Below are 20,822 nucleotides of genomic sequence, written 5' to 3'. Positions count from 1 at the left end.
TTTTCTCATCCTTGATCTTTAGATAAAAGCTTTTCATTTGTGTCTATAGTCATGAGATGGGTGTTGTTCAAAAGACAAACTTTATGTTCAGTTTAGCATGCATTAGCAGCACAAAGGTCATGGCTTTAATCCCCAGGGACCACACAAATGTATAGGCAGAATGCACTGTACATGTGTAAAACAATCTGCCAGATATAAAATGAATTGAGAAACCATAAATGTTTCCCGTGATGTGACAGCTAGAACTAACAATTAAGATAAACAACTCTCTCTTGTGCCATTTTATATTATATGTATTAATATAAAATAACGTATTATTATACTTTTTCTAAAAAGCTTGCCATCACACCATAGGACACACATAGCCTACAGTATATTTGTCAACTACCCAAATAAACCTGTAAATAGCCTAATTTATATGACATTGTCCTGAAGAAATGCGTCACCCTAAAACATTCAACATTATTTCATTTTCAGTTTTCCTGAAAAAGTTGTTTAACATTTTATAACATGACGTTGATGATTATAATATTTGTTTTCATTAGACAAACAGTAGCCTAAACAGGAAGAGTGGGAAAATGTGATCCAGCCTCGGGCGGGGCATGATCGAGCCCTGAAGACAAGTCCCTTGCGTGGTAAAACCGAGCGAAACAGAGTGCCTCAGACACAGGTCTATACTTGCCCCTCTGTCGTGGACTGTATTCGTATGTCTCGAATAGATTTCAAGTTTTTTTCCTGCAGAACAAAAATATGTTGAATGCGTTGACAAACTGCCAAAAAGAAAAGGTAGACTATATCGGAGAAAGACCCCGGTCTAGTTTAGCGACAAAACATCGAAATAGATTATTGTTTTAGTAATTATTCACACTAGGGCATTGTAAACACTTAAATAGAAGCGCGTGCTGAACAGAGTGGTGTGGTGTGGTGCGTGTGAATGCGGGTTCTTCACGCGAACCGTCTGCTGCGATCAGTTGCGGTAAGTGCACAGATTATCCACATTTCCGCCGACAGATAGATTTGTACATGATTATTCGTGCTATTTTGACATATGTAACTGTTTTATAAGATGTTTAGGGCACACTTTACAGTTCTAGTGCTTGGTTTAGCTACAGCAACCATAGGTTAACCATGATGTTAAAGTTTAGTTTTGGCAAATTTGTTTGCGTGTTAAAATGAACAAAGGATTTAATTGATGTACATTGCCGTAAATAACACGTGTCATGGATATACTGCAAGTTACATTACATGTAGCCTAGGCAATTGACTTCAAGGCGTATACTTATCAAGAATGAACCACAACATGAGTCCCACAAATTCATGTGTGAATAATGGCTACCTTAATAACATGTTAGTACATGTTTGTTAATTAATGTATATGCTAAGTTAAATGAGAAAGAAAATGAATTAAAAGGTGCCCTGTTTAAAAATAACAGACAGCTTTGGATGGCGCAAACTATTTTTTTTGTGCCTTTAACATCTTTAAATATGTAAATTCAACAACGCACAACCTTGTACCTTGTCTCTTGTTATTTTTCCCATTTTCTGTACATTATTCTAATTTTATACATGCAAGGGGTGTAAATCTTTTTAAACTGTAAATCTTTATTATAATTTGTCTTGTCATTTTCAATGTAGCTCTTTTTTGAAGATCAGTGCAGTTCACCAAGTGTTTGCAAAAAGGTTGTTAAGGAAAGTGCAAGCTGTTTTGTTTATTCTCATTTATCTGCCTAATCTGGGATCATCTAGGTGATTTGGTCTATTAGTGTTTAGTCTTGTCAGCGTCCCTGGTCAATCTTCCCCTTAGTATTTCATTTCCCTCACCTGCCCCATGCAATCCTCTTGTTAGCTTTCCCTTAGTGTTTCATCCCAGTCACCTTCTATCACTCTCCCTGTGTAATTAGTCCTCATTAGTGTCTCCAATTTATATAGCTCCAGTTGCCCTCTGTCCTTGGTTGGTGCATTGTCTTGTATTTGCTGTTATAAACTTACTGTTTGTATGTACTCACGTAATGGAATGCCATGGTTCCTGGTTTCAAGTTTGTGGATTATTTAATTGTTCTTGACCTTGTTTAGTTTTGTCTCCCTTGTGGGAAGTGTTTGTTTGCAAGTTTTGTTTATTTGTGTATTGTTTTGTCTGTGTTCTCTGTTGTGTATGTCAGTCGTGTCCCCTTAGTGGTACAAAAGGAGCACCATATGTATTGCAGATGTAAATGCAGATGTAAAATAGACGGAAGCCAGATGGATTGTGCTATATGTATATGCTATCAATATTTCAACTATAGCCATTTCAAGAGGGAATATCGAATTCATATGCAGAGGTACTTCCTGAAACTGCAGCGTGTATATGGCCTTCGGTTTGACCAGTATAAAAAACAAGTTATATCACATTCTGAATGGATTATATAAAGCACAGAAACCGCACAACGAGCACTCATTTTCAACAAGATCTCTGTAACACCCCAGAACCAGGCCTAATAATAATTTACAGAAGGAATACAAAAGCCCCGATATGGAGTTGATCAATATAGTGGAAAGATAGAGAGAGAGAGAAGTTTCCTATTCCCGATTGCGAGTGGAGGTTTATTATTCTACATTTTTTCGCGGAAGTTAGCTTCACCGGAGCGACGTCACTCAAGCAGTCATGTCAACGATGTCCTGCCCTTAGCGGTCTATAGACGCGGGGCGTTTCAAATTAAAAAAACACATGACTAGCCCATAAAAAACATAATAGCCTATAAATTATTGTAAAAAATAAATTTTCGAAAATACCATATCCATTGTATGAATTTAATAACATTTGTCATTATAATTTTTACTCAAATAAAGATATCTGAGGTTTTTTACTTCTTATGGGGGATCCCGGACCCCCACAATCCCCCTTCAATTCGATCACTTCTATACCGGCCATAATTCAAAATAAATGTAGATAAAACGTCTCTTTCATGCTGCTCAATCTCTTACCCTTCTGTCGATTGTCCCCGTCGGCTGTATCCAACATCTAGCTGTTTTGTTGAGAAACGCCTGTTATTTAAAAAACTTTTAATGTATGGTTCACATGTTATTGTATGTCATTGCATGTTTCATTTAATTGGATTCCAGTGGACCACTACTGCACTTAATTTGAGGGTTGATGGATCTAAGCAGCCAGTGGGCGGGCATCATTAAAATGCGTGACATTTTTTTTTAGATTAGATTAGATTCAACTTTATTGTCATTACACATATACAAGTACAGTGTAACGAAATGTAGTTTAGGTCTAACCAGAAGTGCAGTAAGCAAGTGCAGGATATACAGTTAGAATAAATACAGAATACAATATGAGAGAATATAATACAGGGGGCATGGATTATAAAAATATTTGCAGTAGGAATGTTCTTTGAAAATATGACAGAAGGTATATACTATGAACAATATATACAGATGGCTATAAACTATGAACATTAATGTACAGGTGGATATGAACAGATAATAATTTAGACTAAAATAGTGCAAGTGACTTAGGTATGCATAAATTATTGACATTGACTGTTAAAGAGCTCAGACATGCCTAGAGCTCAGGCATTTCTGGAAAGGGATTTCTGATAAAGGGATAATAGGGAAGTTTTTTTGACTTTGCAGATAGTTTTTAGGCCCAAACAGCAATGTTACACACTAAAATGAGTTAAAAAGGCAAAATAGCAAAACGTCTCTTACGTCAAAGACGCGCATAGACGATGCGAATGACGCGCGTCAAAAGTTTTTGATCACGTTTTCCCATCGTGGTTGTTTTCATTTAATTATTTTTTTATTGTACCCTTCGTTCTGCCTGTATCTGGGTACTGTCGTCACCATTTTGTGACACTTAGGTGGTAGTAGACAACGTTCCTATCCATATTCATAAGTAAGTGTAAATATTGCTTTTATAACACAGATGTTTGATTACAATATAGTAAGCACAAGTTTTCGCAATTAGAGTTTTAAAGAGCAATCACAAAACTGTTTAACACTACACGTTGTATTTCACCCTTGAGGTCAGTGGAGCAGTACCTTGGGACCCAGTCTAGCGGTGTTTATTATTAAAAAACGGCTAAAACAGGTGTTTATTATTGTCAGAAGCGCTTTATTGCCAGGTGCTTGCCAGGCGATTTTTCTTTGGTGTTGAAATCTTCTAGTACATGCATTCAACACAATGACTAGACAAATTATAATAAAGATTTACAGTTTAAAAAGAGTGAAAGCAATTGCATATATAAGAATAATGTACAGAAAATGGGAATAATAACAAGATAAACTGTACAGGGTTCTGTGTTGTTGAATTTACATATTTACAGATGGTAAAGGCATCAAATAGATGTTTGCGCCATCCGAAGGTGTTTATGTATTTTAAACAGGGCACTTTTAAATCATATTCTTTCTCATTTACTGAGCCCAGTGTTAATCAATACATGAATTAACAAACATGTAATTAAGGTAGCCATTATTCACACATGAATTTGTGGGACTCATGTTGTTGTTAAGGTTCAATCTTGATTAGTACATGCCTTAAATCATCATTAGTTCATAAGAAAGTAACACTTAGTTTGAACAATATACATAATTGATTTACTGTTATTGTAAAGTGTTACCGAAGTATGTGTTCCCTGGAAGCATATTGACAACATGCAAACTATACTTGCATTTATCAACCAGTTTGTGCTTTGACTTCCATTTCTGATGCGTTGCTAATAATAAAAATTACAAGGCTTTACATCTGGCTAGGCTTAACTATAAACTGTAGAGAAAGTAAAGATAAAATGTTTTAACTAGGAAAGGCCACACCCTGTTCATGAGCAGCTAACTGATGCAAAGAGACATGCATTTATTGACCAGTAGAAAATAGGATATTGACCATACTGGCATATGACTGCAGAAGGCTTTTAAAAAAATACAGGAAACACATTTTTTTATTTGGGTGCATAAAGAAGCAGACAGGGGGTTTGTTCCTCATTTGATACGCATTTGTTTAGTGTTTTTGTATTTTGCCCTGATCCGGCCCGCAGCACCACACGTTTCAGGACATACGGTGTGGTCAGGGCCGCTGCTAGCCATTTTGGTGCCCTAAGCATAATTCCATTATGATGCCCCCCCCCCTCTTAAAGGTGCAAACTCAGTAAACAGAATAGCAAAACAAAAAACTATCAATGTTTAACAGTAAAATCTCAATTCAGATTGCAAGCTGCACCGAAATTAAAGTTACTCGCCCCACTCGGCACGGGCTTCGAACCGACGTCGGTCCGCATGGGAGATGAGCGCTCTAACGAGGAGGCCAAAGCATCTCTGTTGGGTGGGTAGTCAGGTTTACACACTCCATAGCTCTTCACTAGCTGGCCTCCGTTACACAAGTTCGACGTGCATTACGATCAGTAGCAGCACATCATGCACATTTCCCGAATTTAATTTGATTAAACATGGACTTACCTGCAAGTGATGCACGGGCATCATCTCGCAGTTTCTTCTTCTTTTTTTTCTCTGATCCTGACTCCTGCTGTTCGGGGCCATTTCCAAATAAGTTAATATCTGTTCATTTGGAATATAACACTTAGGCACAAACACCTTCAATGTCAAATATAATTTTAAGTAATACATCATCTGCAAATTTAATCATTGTATAACATAATCGGTCTTTCACTGGAGCTTTAACATACCCCATAACTCATCCAGTTCTCTTCCATTTATTCTTCCACCACTGCATCATTTTGATCTGTATTTATACTACCCTGTTGTGGAATTTTCTTATTCCTTAAACCCATTTTTACACCTGCTGCTTTACTATCTGCTATTTGATTTCTTAGTACTTCCTCTGATATTGACTATGGAACCCCATATTTTTTCATAAATCAGGTTTTAGTCATGATTTCAACTTATTTTATTAACCAATCCTTCCCTTATCGACCACCTTTATGTCATGGTCATCATGACCTCTTTCCCCTTCTTCACCTCCTTCTCTCGTCATTAACTGTGGCCTTGCTCTATGTAGATTTTAGTCATAGTTACGGGCGAAATAAACCCAGATTTGGTCATACTGTAGGGTTGGGGCCAGAAAAAGTGCCCAGATTTCATTAACACTACCAGACATAAAAAAATTAAAAACACAGGTGTACAGGGTGCTTTTCTGAATCTCATTCAAACGTGAAAAACATAAAGACATGAAATTCCTCTATAAGGACATTTAAGGTTTATTGGGGATTAAACATTTGTGTGGGTTATCTCTAGCAACAAAGGATACACCTCATGTGTCCTCCGAATTCTTGTGAAAGTAGTTGTAGAAAGTGCTCAATAGACTCCTCTACTCCTCAATACTTACACAAACCAGTTGGATGCTTACAGCTTTAATGTTCAAGTCAACATGGGATGCCCCAAGCGTATTCTTGTTAAAATATTTTCCTCTTTGGTGCTTCATATAATTTTTCTCTGTATTTCCTGTATCCTATTTAAAACTGCCACTCCTGATTGATAAATGCTTTTATTATCGACTTTGCTTCACCTTTACTAAATGAAATATCCGTGCCTTCTATATCTTCCAAGGCTTGTTTTACTAATCTATACACTTCTTCATTACCTTTTATACTTTTTTGTGCAGGTATCCTCATCAATGTAACCATGATATTCAAATGATCGAGTCTATAAAGATTTGCAAATATCTCATTAACTATATCCTGCCAACTTGATGTGAACGATTTCAGTTAATTCAAAGCTGAACATGAATCTGTACAAATAACCACTTTTAACTTGTGTTTCCTCAATTCACTGTAATGGATGCAATTGCCAACAACTCTATTGTGTACTTTGACCTAGCTTCACCTGTGTTCAATCATCATCTCATTGTTTGCATGTGTATTTAAGACTTGTGTTCTCTGCTGTTCCGCATTTGGTTATGTGAGTGTGTTGCATACCGTATCAGTTTCATTCACATGTGCTTACTTGTCTGTTTACCCGTCTGTCTGTCCCATCAATAAATACTGTATCATCAATAAATATCATGTTTGATAGATTTCAGTGAGTTGTTTTAAAATAAAGTGTCAGAATTAGCATACATAGCATCAGAGAAAGACAGTATTTACTTCATGCCATCATTTCAGACACACAGAAATATATTATAAAATATAACACAACACGCCAAAATTAAACCTAAAACAACTTTTAAAATGACTTGTTTTATGAATTAAACGTACCTTACATACCTTTGACTTGTCTGGGCTCCTTTCCTCAAGATGCTTGCTACTTCTAAACACAACAAAACACAAAACATTCAATACAAAATTAGGACATCTCATTAAATTTATAAAATGTATAAAATAATGGTTATATTAAATTGTTGTTGTGGGAACCACTTCTCTTTCGCTTCTGTAATGCCGTCTTATCAAATATTGACATATGAGACAATATATAAGGTAGGCCCCGGGCCAGTTCTACCTTACATGGACAGTTCTAACTTTGTTGGCTGTCGATACATATATAGGCTTGTTTGTCTTAGTAATTTTGTGTTTAGCAAATGTAAATATACTCACTTTTTGTGTTTGCATTTTCAATGTTTCCCAATGCATTTACTTGGGCCGTCCACCCAGGTATATTTAGGGGCCCCCAAGTATATTTGGCGTAAAACATTTTTATCTATCCGTGCTAATGACAGTATCTGGGATCAAATAACTAGTGGTAGCCTTTCATGATCTTCTTTTGTTTCATATCTCCCGGGTGCACTAATGGTCCAAACGTCAGTGTGTCGCACTTTTCTGACTCAAAACGATGTTGTTTCGTATCCACGCTTTTTTAAGTGGGTATAAGGAAATTCTTGATCCTTTTTAGTGGGTATTGCCTAGGCATTAGCTAAAGCAATTTATTGGCGAGTTTTTGCATCACTTCAGGCCGCAGCTGTATCCCTTTCAGCCACAACCTATCCAGACAAATGGGCGATTTGGCCAGGATGCCAGGGTTACACCCCTACTCTTATTCGAAGGACATCTTGGATTTTTAATGACCACGGAGAGTCATGACCCTGGTTTAACGTCTCATCCCAAAGAAGGTGCTTTTTTACAGTATAGTGTCCCCATCACTATACTGGGGCATTAGGACCCAAATAGACCACAGGGTGAGCACCCCCTGCTAGCCTCACTAACACCTTTTTCAACAGCAACCTATTTTTTCCTGAGAGGTCTCCAATCCAGCTACTGACCAGGCTCAACCCTGCTTAGTTTTAGTGGGCATCCAGTCTTGGGGCTACAGGGTGGTATGGCTGCTGGCAATTTAAACTGAAGGACCTATAAAAACATAAAACTGACAGCAAGAATAATCAAGTATAAAATTTAATTCACATTTTGATTCAAATGTAGATAATCCTTTACATACAGTAACACGTGGCTCTGGAACCATCTAGCTGTATTTTTTTTTAAATGCAAATGAGTTGTGTTTTTACTAACCAAATGAGTGAATAACAAAAATAAGGCATGATCAATATAGTTCATTTTCTGTCGGTCGTGTTGAGACTGACAGAATGGGGTTTGAATTGAGAAGTTATCGTCTCCGATTCTACTTTGAAAAGGCCAATGAACACGCCAGTGCCCATTCATTCACCTTTTTGTTCTTCGGAACCTATCAGGGCGTCAAGGTCCCGTTTGGCATCTGCATCCCAGCAGCCCCGCCCCTCCGTACCTCTGCCCCAGGCTCCGGTGCCCCCTCTTCAGGTGGCCCCCTGCGGACATTTACATTTACGTTTAGTCATTTAGCAGACGCGGGGAGCAATAAGCGATATGTCTTACAAAGAGCAATAGTACAATAGGTGCTAATACAAAGTTACTAGTTTCAACAAAAGCTAGACCACTACCTGTTGAGAGAAGAGGGTTAGTGTTTGTTTTGTTTTTCTTTTTTCCCCTTTCATTTGTCTTTCAAGTATTAGCTGTAGAGGTGTGTTTTAAGTAGTTTTTTGACGGTTGTGAGAGATGTGGTTGACCGGACCATATTGGGAAGAATGTTCCACCAGGAACGAGTTGTGAAGGAGAATAAGCGGGAAAGGGATTTAGTGCCCTTATGAGAAAGCATTACAAGGCACTGCTCGTTTGCTGAACGCAGGGTTCTTGATGGGGTGTAGGAGTGGAGGAGGGTGTGAAAGTATGCCGGCACAGATCCAGTGATAGTCCTGTATGCAAATATCAGTGACTTGAATCTGATCCGGGCTTCAACCAGTAGCCAGTGGAGAGAGACGAAAAGGGGTGTCAAATGAGCCCTTTTAGGCTTTTGGAAGATGAGGTGTGCTGAAGCGTTTTGAACCAGCTGAAGTGGTTTGATAGCCTTTGCAGGAAGACCAGCAAGGAGAGCATTGCAGAAGTCCAAACTTGAGATGACCAGGGCCAGGACAAGGAGTTGTGTTGAAGGCACCCCTAGAATTGGCACATACCAACACAATACGACAATACAGGGGTGGCTCAGGTGAATATGCTATAAATGCTTAAACAGCCAAAACGTTACCTCTATAAACCTAGAAAATTACAAAATATTATTTCTATGGGTTTAGCTTACTTTGTCAAAGAGCATATAGTTAAATTAACCGCTGAAATTTTTTAACTCAAACTCCGAACCACTTCCTATTGACCCGGAAGTCATGGCGTCATAAAAGCCCCACAATTGAGGCAAAAAATCCTTTACTCCAACAAACAGGAGACGGCTGTAAGACACAAAGATGGTATGTCAGAGCTAAGTTAATTTCAAACTAAATAAAAAGATACATGATTAACGAAAAACCTGTGTTGCGTGGTTATTGTAACTGGTAAAGATTGTGAAGTAAATTACCTGATTTTAAACAGCTCACTATGTATTGATAATAGTAGCTATAGCATTTAAATCACCGTAGTATTAGATGTTAAAGTGTGCACACGAAAGCTACGGGACTACTGTAGAGTTTTGATAAAAGACTGGTTTAACCGCTAATTTACAAGAATATGAGGAATAGAAGAACACATTGACCCGCTAGACAAACAAATACCAGGAACATTTGCACTCAGTCTTTGTGAACTGGAATAGGTAGTGCATCGCTGCCGTGACGGTAGCTATGTGCCCCGTCACACGCATGCTCAGTGAGGTAGGGTCTTACCTTGCGAATGTTAAATAAGGCATATCGGCATGATCGCGTTGTCTTTGCAATGTGATAATTGAAGGACAGCTGTTCATCAAATATGACTCTGAGGTTCCTGGCTGATTTAGAGGGAGTGACAGTGGAATTGCCAAGCTGGATGGTGAGATTGTGTTGGACCGTGGGGTGTGCCGGAAACATAAGTAGTTCTGTCTTGGCCGGGTTTAGCTGCAGGTGATGCTCTTTCATCCAAGCTGAGATGTCATCTAGGCAGGCTGTTATGCGAGCTGCTACAGTGGTATCGTCTTGGTGAAAAGAGATGTAGATCTGGGTGTCATCAGCATAACAGTAATACGAGAAGCCATGTGCCCGTATGATGGGTCCTAAGGATGTCATGTAGATGGAAAAAGCAGCGGTCCAAGCACCGATCCCAGAGGGACCCCAGTGATCATATGGGGAGCAGTGGACAACCCCTCCATGACACCTTGAATGATCTGCCTGAGAGGTAGGATTGGAACCAGCAGAGAGGGGAGCCTGAGATTCCTAAGGATGACAGGGTTGCTAGCAGTATCTGGTGATTGATCGTGTCAAACACTGCAGATAGGTCCAGTGATTCTGTGACAGATAGAACTGCAGTCTCAGTGGAGTGGTTTGTTTTGAAGCCAGACTGCTTGTCATCCAGTAGATTGTTCTGGGATAAGTATGAGGAAACTTGGTTGAAAACTGTAGGTAATAGTAGGTGTCCAATGTGGGTTTCTTGAGTAGGGGCGTGACCTGGGCCTGTTTGAATGTGGATGGAAAAGTGCCGGTGAGCAGGGAGGTGTTTATGATGAAATTGAGTGCAGGTGTGAGTGTGGTGGATGTGAAGGAGGGGCAAAGAAGAGAGTTAAAGATCTTAAAAAGCTGCAGAGTGTTAGGTGCATTGCTCACCTTGGTGGTATAAAAAGATGTTTTCACCATGGTAACACTAGCAGAGAAAGAGGAGAGTAGTGATTGGTAGTCCCCTAGATCAGCAAGACTATCCCACGATCCTCCACACTCCTGTCATCAGCCTCATCATCTGGACACTATTTATACTCAGCCTGTTCCTTTGTTCTTTGTCTACTGCTGTGTTTGATGAATCTCTTGTATCTGTATCAAAAACACACCTTTGTTGGATTATGCTTATCGTATGTGATAATGGTCCCTGTGACACAAACGAAAACACATTCTCTAAATGTGATGAAACCAAAATTGTATATTATCATGGACAATCGATATGCAGTGAATTGCAGTGGTGGAAACTCACTTTAACAGTGTTCAGTTGGTGTTGGGACTAAGTCATTCCCTGTAAATGCTATTGTGCTTTAAATAATTATATATTTGTGTATGAACCAATATACAGTAGTGAAATAGCAATATTTATATATATTTTGACAGTTTATTTTAATAAATAAAAAAAATCTAAAGGTGTGCATTATAGCTGACACCGATACTATATGGCTGGTTTTGTGACTGTAAGTCTAACTTTGGAGACGGTCCCTTAATTTCACTATTATCGAACTTCCAATGTCAAAACAACTGGATACCAATGGATAAATGCTAAATTTGTAAATCTTTTTTTGCATAATTTGACAAAACTAAATAAGACTTTAAAATATTACAAAAACACATACCTTCATGTTCAGCTGCTTCTCGTTGTTGCCGTGTTTTCCACTCCAGATGGTAAGCTTTCCTTGAAAGACGCATTATCACATTACACGCATGTCATCACCTGCAGCGCACTGCATAGATAAAGTATTAAAAAGGAAATTTTCTAATGATTTTATGTTTTAAGTTGAAACCGTCTTGTTAACATTCGCTGATTTTTGATTCTGCACTCAAGGGGTTGCATAGTTTGCGTATAGGAAGGATCGGCCCTGCTTGGATGAATTACTTTTATAAAAATGACCAGATTACTCTAAAGAGATTTGAAGATGCCCTTTTTTACCCTTTTAAGTGAATTTTAACATCACCCTGATTTTTTAAAGTTTTGCATCAGAAACGAATAATTGAAACGCCACTTCCTGTCGCCAGCTGTCACTGTCACTCATGTTGCTGGATGTAGTCAGGCTTCGGTTGAAATAAAGAAGATATTTTGTAAAATGTTGGTAACCAATACTGTCCCCATTGAGACCATTGGTATCTTGTTACCAACATTTTACAAAATATCTTATTTCACCAGAAGAAAGATTTCAATTCAGATTTCAGTTCAGCAGAAGAAAGAAATCCATGCAGGTTTGAAATGACAAGAGGGCATATAAAAATGACAGAATCTTAATTTTGAAGGCAAGCAATTCTTTTATCTGTGACTTTCTTGATTCAAACATTATAGAAAACATTTGGGATATTGCAAGTACACACTTAACAAAATATATAATATTGTACTAGTAGTATTTTTATATTTTTATTTAAAAATCTTACATTTTGTGCCTTTAACTTACTTCTATATGTTCATTAAGCTATCCAGATGATCAGATCTGCTCGTTTTTTCTTAATCTTGAATTCTTTTTTTTGGAAAGTCAAAAATGGTTGCATTCTTTTATTGAAAAAAGAATCCAGTGATATTTGGAATAGCATCAAACATCCATAACCAATTTGTCTGAAAATAGATAAGCTGACTTCTTTAATAAACAGCATACTGTAAAGCAACTGATAAGCAAACTGAATGTTAACAGCTATATGTAATGAAACACTTTGAAATTGAAACGTTGTATGCAGGTGTCCCCTCCATGTTTTCTAGTTTCTGAAAAACAGTTCACAAAACTAATACTAACCAGCATGGGAGTTCTTGCTGGTGTGAGCTGGTCTTCTTAGCAGATGTACAGTACCATACCAAAATGACTTCTAAATCTTTCTTCAGGGTGAGTGATGTGGAACAGGGTGGTGATAGTCCTGGACTCTCTCCTACGGTGTGTCAAGAAGTCGTCGGCTCAAGTTCTACTGTTTTTCCTGGTGGTCTGGATGCTGCTCTTCGTCGTTGTCTTCGCCTACTGTTCTGACACTCAGGTGCACCTGATCCAAAAGGCAATTTCCATCTCATACCCTTATACTCAACATGTTGCCCGGGCCAGCAGAGAAGTTCCCTTGAGTCGGTTTGCAGAGAGGAGGGGTCCTTTCCAGAGCAGACGAGAGCTTAAACTTTCTGATTCAAGATATAAGCATCTTGCTTTAAGGAATATATCCAAAATAAGATTGGAGAGGATTAAGAACAAGATGAAGACTATCGACAACACTTGGTTGCTGATGGAAGGTCTTTGGAAGGGAAATGTGTCCTCCAACATGTTAAATCTACGACTGCAACGAGTCATAAAAGATTATGTCCGCGTCAATAAGCTTAAAGTTCTCTACAAAGGGAAGAGAAATGCAGGTAGGAGCAGGCAGGAGTTACTCTGTCAGATGAAACAGCAATCTTGGCTCAAGAGTCTGGATAGTTCAGAGCAGCCATTTGCTAGCCTAGGCTTTCAACGGTGGTTTCCATCCCAACCTCTGCAAAAGGTGTACAAGACATGTGCTGTGGTATCATCTGCAGGCTCCATCCTTAACTCATTAATGGGACGAGAAATTGGTGAGTTGGACGGAAACATTTATTATTTTGAAGACAGAAATATTAATGTGAAATGTGTATATAGATATGAACATATAGAGCCACAGAGAAAATTAAGAGACCATTCAAAATTTTCATGTAATCAGCATTTCTACATGTATTCCAATCCAGTGTCTGTTGAATTTCAACAGTGATAAATTAATCCAACAGCAATGTTGACTGACAGCATGACAAGACACATGAAAACGTCTCGGTCGCGTATGTAACCACAGTTCCCTGATGGAGGGAACGAGACATTGTGTTGACAGAATGGGGTTTGACTTGAGAACGCCTCGGTTACGTATGTAACCTCCATTCCCTTTCTGTCTGACTCTCGACGTTTGTCCAGACTGACAGAATGGGGTTTGACATGAGAACCTATCATCTCCGATAAAACTTTTGAAGTATGCCGGCGCAGATCCAGTGATAGTCCTGTATACAAACATAAGTGACTTGAATCTGATCCGGGCTTCAACCGGTAGCCAGTGGAGAGAGATGAAAAGGGGTGTCACATGAGCCCTTTTGAGCTGTTGGAAGATGTCGGGTATCTACGAATGCCGCTTCGGCGTGCCAGAGACCCAGACACTTGAGGCAGATGTTGTGTCCGTCCCCCCGCTGAAGAAATATGCTCTTTTAGACACCTTTGTGGCCTACTGCCGAGATGCCCAGGTGAAGTAACTGATGAGCAGGGAAAATCTGCTGCGCCACGTTGGAAAGATCCAACAATATACAAAGAAGTCAGCATCGGATGCGATGGATCAGAAGAAAAAAGGGGAATAAATGCAGCACTCCGGCTTCGTTTTATACCCGGATATCCGGGGCGGAGACCGGCATGCAAATTAAAGAAATTAGAGATGATTGGTTCTCAGTTCAAACCCCATTCTGTCGACACAACGTCGGGAACTGTGCAGTATTTAATTAAAAATTATTTAATTAAGATTATTTTGACCTGTTTATCCAGTTTTCATTGTCTGCAATTAAGTGCAAATAGAAACTTTAAATATTGTTAGTAGTTGACATAATGAAACAAAAATATTAACTTTACCCAAACATATACTTGTATCTAAAAAATTTTAATTTCAGAAAAAATGGAAATCATTTTGAAATAGTCTATTTTCCATGACTGTAGATATAGATAAACAGTATAATAATCCTTGAACCTATAAAGTACAAGAAAATGTGAGAATCTCATAGTCCTTATTTGGAAATCATTGCTACTGAAAAATTACTTTCAGTATCTCTCTCTCTCTCTCTTTCGTGCTTATTCTCTCATTCTCTTTTTCCCACTCAATTCATCGACCCTCTTGTAAGTCCTTGATTTCCTGCGCTTTTGTGTAAATACATTAATGTAAAAGGCCTAATTGTTTAATTTGTTGGAGTATGAATGCAGCTGACAGCTAATGACAGATGGGCATTAAAGCAGTCGACCCTGTCCTCTAGATGCTTTTGAATCGGTGACTTCCTCATTGTCAGACAGAAAGATCATTGATTGTTTTTCTGGCTCTCATTCTTGTAAATCTAATAGGAATCTTGTTTGAACATCAAAACATACTTTTATATTATTTCCATGTCTAAAAGAGTGAAGTCTGGCCTATTCAGTGAATAGTTACTTCAATCCCGGAAATTATAATTGTGTTGTATAATGATATTCTTAGAAAAAGAGCGATTGTATCTCAAGATATCAGTGAAGTACAGAATTAGTATTGTGTTTTTGCTCCCCTCCTGTGATCACTAAATGTAAAGTGAAGGGATTGATTGATGGAATAATCAAAATACACTTTTTATAAATTATAAATAATATTTTTTTTACTAAGAAGCAGACTAATGATTATATGGGTGAATAAATAATAAGTTACTCTAAATAACTGTACCAATACAAAATGCAAAGTCTAATGTATGTTAGGCTTTGAGTTAACATTTAGCCTAAACATTAGAGGGAGCAATACCAAACCACTTTGTGGGCTTTCTGTCAGTCAATGAAGTGAAGTTTTTGTTACCCACCTGTTATAACTATGGATAGTCCATTTAATTGTTATATTTACTTATATATTATTTTTCTTTCTTTTTCAATCTTTAACATTTTAGATTCCCATGAGGCTGTGTTGCGTTTTAATTCTGCCCCTTCTTCTGGTTATGAAAGAGATGTGGGCAGCAAGACCACCATCCGCATAATGAACTCTCAGGTGAAGGGCATTTGAATGACACGCCCGCACAAACATTTTATGTGATTTACTCTTTTTTAAGTATTAATTATTGATGGAAAGTTTGCTTACTATTTTTATCAGATTCTTGCAAACCCCAAGTACAAATTCAACAGCAGTTCTATTTATAAGAACATTACTATGCTAGCCTGGGATCCTGCTCCTTATAATTTTGACTTGGAAAAGGTAAGGTAAATTACAGTGTGTTCATGGCATTCAGCCCTAATAAAATTATCATCAGTATTTTAATGTTTTAATTAAACATATGTAAGGTGTGGCCTTTTCATGGTCGTCCATCTATTCTAAAAATTACTCTGTTACTTTAAATATGTTGGGAAATCACAACAGAAGTTTTAAACATTTAAATTTGTATGACTCTTCTTCATTCTGTGATATTTTATTAAGTCCCTTTCATTACACTTACATTGTCATCATGACTATTAATAGAACATAGACTGACTTTGGTTTATTTTCCCTACAGAAAATATATTTGATTTGTTTTTGCATGTTGTCTTTTAAAGATAAATTATGTTTTATTAACAAAGTTCGGGAGGAACTGGAGCATTAAATCAAGCCCAGCTGATCAGCATCCGCAATCACAGCTGAACAGCATCAGCGATCGCAGCCGATCCACATTAACTATCATGGCCTCTTCCCTATCAGACCCAGTGAACTATCCAATAAATAAGGTAGCCGTCTTACCTGCACTTTTCCTCGGCATCTTACGCTTCGGCCCCATCCACCGTACCACCCATAGGTAAGTGGACCATCGCAACCTTAAGTCAAGCTCTCTCCAACCGAGACATCCACGTCAACAGGAAGTTGAACAAAGTGGAGCTTCATGGCCTTCTCATCTCTCTGCAGTCAGAAGCTCCTCCAGCGAGGTTTTTGTCAGAGACCCAAGCCACTGACCAAGCAAGACCAGCACCCAGAACTCTTTCCACATGGACCAAGACATCCTTCACCAACTATTTTCATGTTTGCAGCCACTGTAGCGGTGCCCACACCCGCCTGGTATATCCTGTGAATGTTTTGCACTTGGCTTTTGAATTATCCAACCACCCTGACACTCACCTAAGAAACTACCTTCTAACCGGCCTTGCGAAAGGCAATAATCCCGGCATCGTGAGTCCTCTCTCCCACACCCTCATTTGCCTCCAAAATGCGCTCGCTGAGCCCAAGACGGTCAATCACCTCATCAAAAAAGAGATTGATGACATTTTCATGATCAGCCCGTCCACCCCCCCATTTACCGTCTTCAGCCCCATCGGTGTTGCCACATGGAAATTTCTCCAGGAAAAAGCGACTCATTTTTTATCTCTCGTTCCCCCACGGCTCTCCTTTCCCAAGCATAAACAGTCTAATTCCGCTTGAATTTTTCGACATGTTGTCTGAGACAATCTGCTGGATTCTCTCAAACAACTACACAATTCCTTACATGATCTATCTACTAGACGATTTTTTATACATCTTGCCTCCCAACTCCATCCCAGCCGCACATCTTTCGAAAGTCTTTAGAGTTTGCAAAACTCGGCGTTCCTCTCCCTCGAGAGAAAACTTTAGGACCCAGCACTTCCGTTGAGGTTTTAGGAATAATTTTGATTCACTACACTTACAAGCTTCCTTGCCCAAATGTACAATCGACAGGGCGATATTGATCGCATCCTCCCTGATAGACAACCTTGCTGTTCCAAACGTGAATTGTTGTCCTTTCTAGGCCACCTCATTTTCGCTATGCGCATCATTCCGCAAGGCTGCCCTTTCGTGTCGCACCTCCTCTCCCTAGCATCTTCAGTTCACACTCTAGAGGACAAAATACACCTAACTAGCTTGTGCTGCGACAAGCTGAGCCTATGGATCCAATTCCTAAAGCGATGGTACAGAATTTCCTTTTTCTATTACAAGACATGATTTACCGGCAGTGCCCCATCCGTTGGTTTCAGCGGCTTTTACAAAGACTGCTGCCTGCACAGCTCACATGCCAACCCCATGCAGGACCCCATGACAACGCTTGTATATATATATATATATATATATATATATATATATATATATATATATATATTTGGAGCTGAGCTTCAAGTAAATCACCCTCTAAAAACACTGCTAGAGGCCTCTCTCAATTTCATCACCCAAGCCGTCTCAACCAGGACCCTCAAATCCTACCTGACCGCATGGATGAGATTTAAATCACATCTACAACCTTCCCTTCCCGACTTTTCCCTCCACTTCCTTCATCTCCTTCTTCAAAATCACAAAAAACGGACGTTCTTCAGCTTACTCAGAACCTCAGAAAATCTCCACCACCTTCAACTTCGACCCCTCAGCTCACCCAACGATCTCCGACCTGTCAGTGATTGATTCAGAGACAATCACCTACTTCATCAAGCAAAGCAAAACAGATCAAGGCAGGAGAGGTCATTTCATCTATATTTTCAATCTCCAGTCCCCAATCCAATCCAACCGTACCAAACCCTTCTAGCCTGCCTTTGCATCAGAAGACCACAGGCCAAGCCCACGCCCCACCACTGTAGACACAAGGCCATGCTCTGCCGCTGCAGACGCAAGCCCACGCCCCGTCCCATGCCCACGCCCCGTCCCATGTCACACCCCGTTCCATGCCCACACTCCGTCCCAAGCCAACGCCGCATCCCAAGCCCACTCCCGTTCCCAAGCATGTGACACCTCAGCAGGCTGCTGTCATGCGCCTTTGGGGGGTACACAGGGTTTGACCGGTTCTGAGCACGGCGTACTCCCCCCATCGCTAATCCTGCTACCATCATTATTATCTGCATAGGCAAACTCGTGAAATGCAATTTTCAATCCCAAACACTAATACTGGAACCTAACTGTCAAGGCTTTTTTCTGTTTTCTTCGTAGTGGTACAAGCATCCCGATTATGACCTCTTCAAACCCTACATTGCTCATAGGGAGAGCTTTCCTGAGCAGCCTTTTTATATCCTGCATCCCTCATTTATCTGGAGTCTCTGGGATTTTGTGCAAAGTAACACAGAGGAGAACATTCAGCCCAACCCTACTTCCTCAGGATTTATAGGTAACTCTTTCTTTCTCCATACTCAATATTCTAACTTATATATTAAGTTATTGATGGATGACCTTAAAAACCTTTCACATGATATATGCTCCATTATATGTCAATAATAAATATGCCTGTTGTAAATATTTTGTACAGGTATTACATGTGACCACAAATGAATGTTTTGACTCTGTTTGGTTAGTTTTTTCGACGTTGTGAGAGACTGAGTGGGGTTTGATCTTGAGAACCTATCAACTCCGAGATAATTAAAAAACACGCTAATGGGCTTGGCGAATGGCACGCGCACGCCAGTCTCCGCCCCGTAAATACGGGTATAAAAGGAAGATGGCGGCGGTCATTTATCCTTTTTTCTGCGGAACCTGTCTAACACATGATGTTCGACTTCTATCGTCTTCGAGAGACCTTTTCCTGCTGGATCTACGATGCAGTGCAGCGGATTTCTCCTTCTGGTGCAGATTTCGGCAGAGGAGCTGCAGACCTAAAAGAGCGAATTTCTCACGGCTGTTTTCACAGCCTCCGCTGTTTCCTTGGTTGTGACAGACTCATCCCTGGGTCAGACGGTCATGAGACTTGCATCACATGCTTGGCAAGCATGCTGAGGCAGGTTTCGTTGATTCGGCATGTTCTGAGAACATGACAATGTAGGTGTTGCAGTCACGGCTGGCAACTTTCGGCTGAATGTTGCCGCCACCCCGTTGCTTGCCACGCGAGTTTGACTGCCGCTTCGGCGAAGTCGACCGCGTTGGCGAGCAGCGGGGATGATTTGGGGGTATCTATGGATGTTGCTCCGTCAGCTTCGGCTCGCGGTCCACCCATACCCCAGCACGCTCACCTGACTCGTCCCCGATGGGCGGCAGCAGACCGTCCCATAGCGGGCAGACTTTAAAGGGGTGGTCATAATGAATTTTCTGTCATTGCATCTGACAGCTACCTTCTGCCATCGGATGTGGAAGATCTCTCTGAGCTCCTGCCTCCGGGCAGTCGAACTCAAGATGAGACTGATGCTGAGATGTTGGCCATGCTTGCCCGGGCAGCCGCGGGCCTCTGGTTGCAAGGCGTTAAAACACGCCCTCCCTGAGAAGCTCGCGGCTGCACTTGTGGTTTCGAGGGCATAGCGTGCGCCATCTTTTTCTGGCGGTGCATGTGGAGCTTACTAGTCTTGGAGTGCACCCTTCTGGGCCGCATTCCAGGATAGTGGGCTCTGTAGCTGTGACTTCCCTGGAGGGCGGGGCGGCCCAGGATGGAGCATGCGGTCGCGGGGCACCTGTGCTCGCAGACAGCGGCCACATGAGGCTAAAAAAGGGGGGGCCTGCGCCCCATTTTCGATCTGCGCCTCCTGAACAAGCACCTGTACAAGCTGCCATTCAGGATGTTGACGCAGAGGCGCGTCCTGGATTCAGGTCGTCACCAGGGTTGGTTCGTGGCAATTGACCTGAAGGACACATACTTTCACGTCTCTAATCTCCCTCGACACTGGCCGTTCCTACGGTTCCTAAGGCTGCCTTAGCTCTCGTCAGGGAGCAAGGCGTGTGATTACTAAACTATCTCGGCGACTGGCTTATCTCAGCACACAGTGTTGTGTACGCACAGGGACCTTGTGCTTCGACACCTAGACTGTTGGGGCCTTCGGGTCAACTGGGAAAAAAGCAAGCTCTCCCCCGCGCAGAACTACTCTTTTCTCGGTATGGAACTAGACTCTGTCCGTATGACAGCACGTCTCACCAACGAGTGTGCGCAGATTGTCTGAGGTTGATCAAGTATCCCTTGACTGCGCTGAAGTATTTTCAGAGGCTCCTGGGGCACATGGTGTCCTCGACAGGGGTAATCCCTCTCGGGTTGATACACATGTTGCCGCTTTGGCACTGGCTACAGAGTCGGTTC

General features: G+C 40.4%; 1 protein-coding gene across 1 annotated transcript in view; it reads left to right on the top strand.

The window, feature by feature from the left end:
* Nucleotides 1–602: 602 nt before the first annotated feature.
* st6gal2b (ST6 beta-galactosamide alpha-2,6-sialyltranferase 2b) overlaps nucleotides 603–20,822 on the top strand; it is a 25,118-nt gene continuing 4,898 nt past the window's right edge. The window contains exons 1-5 of the mRNA XM_079460988.1: nucleotides 603–976; nucleotides 12,960–13,664; nucleotides 15,768–15,865; nucleotides 15,968–16,069; nucleotides 18,764–18,938. Of these exons, the coding sequence (XP_079317114.1) occupies nucleotides 12,968–13,664; nucleotides 15,768–15,865; nucleotides 15,968–16,069; nucleotides 18,764–18,938 (1,072 nt within the window). The 5' untranslated portion in view covers nucleotides 603–976; nucleotides 12,960–12,967. The remainder of the gene's footprint in view (nucleotides 977–12,959; nucleotides 13,665–15,767; nucleotides 15,866–15,967; nucleotides 16,070–18,763; nucleotides 18,939–20,822) is intronic.

Source organism: Barbatula barbatula (genome assembly GCF_947034865.1).
Source record: "Barbatula barbatula genome assembly, chromosome: 7".
NCBI classification, from domain to species: Eukaryota; Metazoa; Chordata; class Actinopteri; order Cypriniformes; family Nemacheilidae; genus Barbatula; species Barbatula barbatula.
This window is presented reverse-complemented; position numbering and strand designations above follow the sequence as displayed.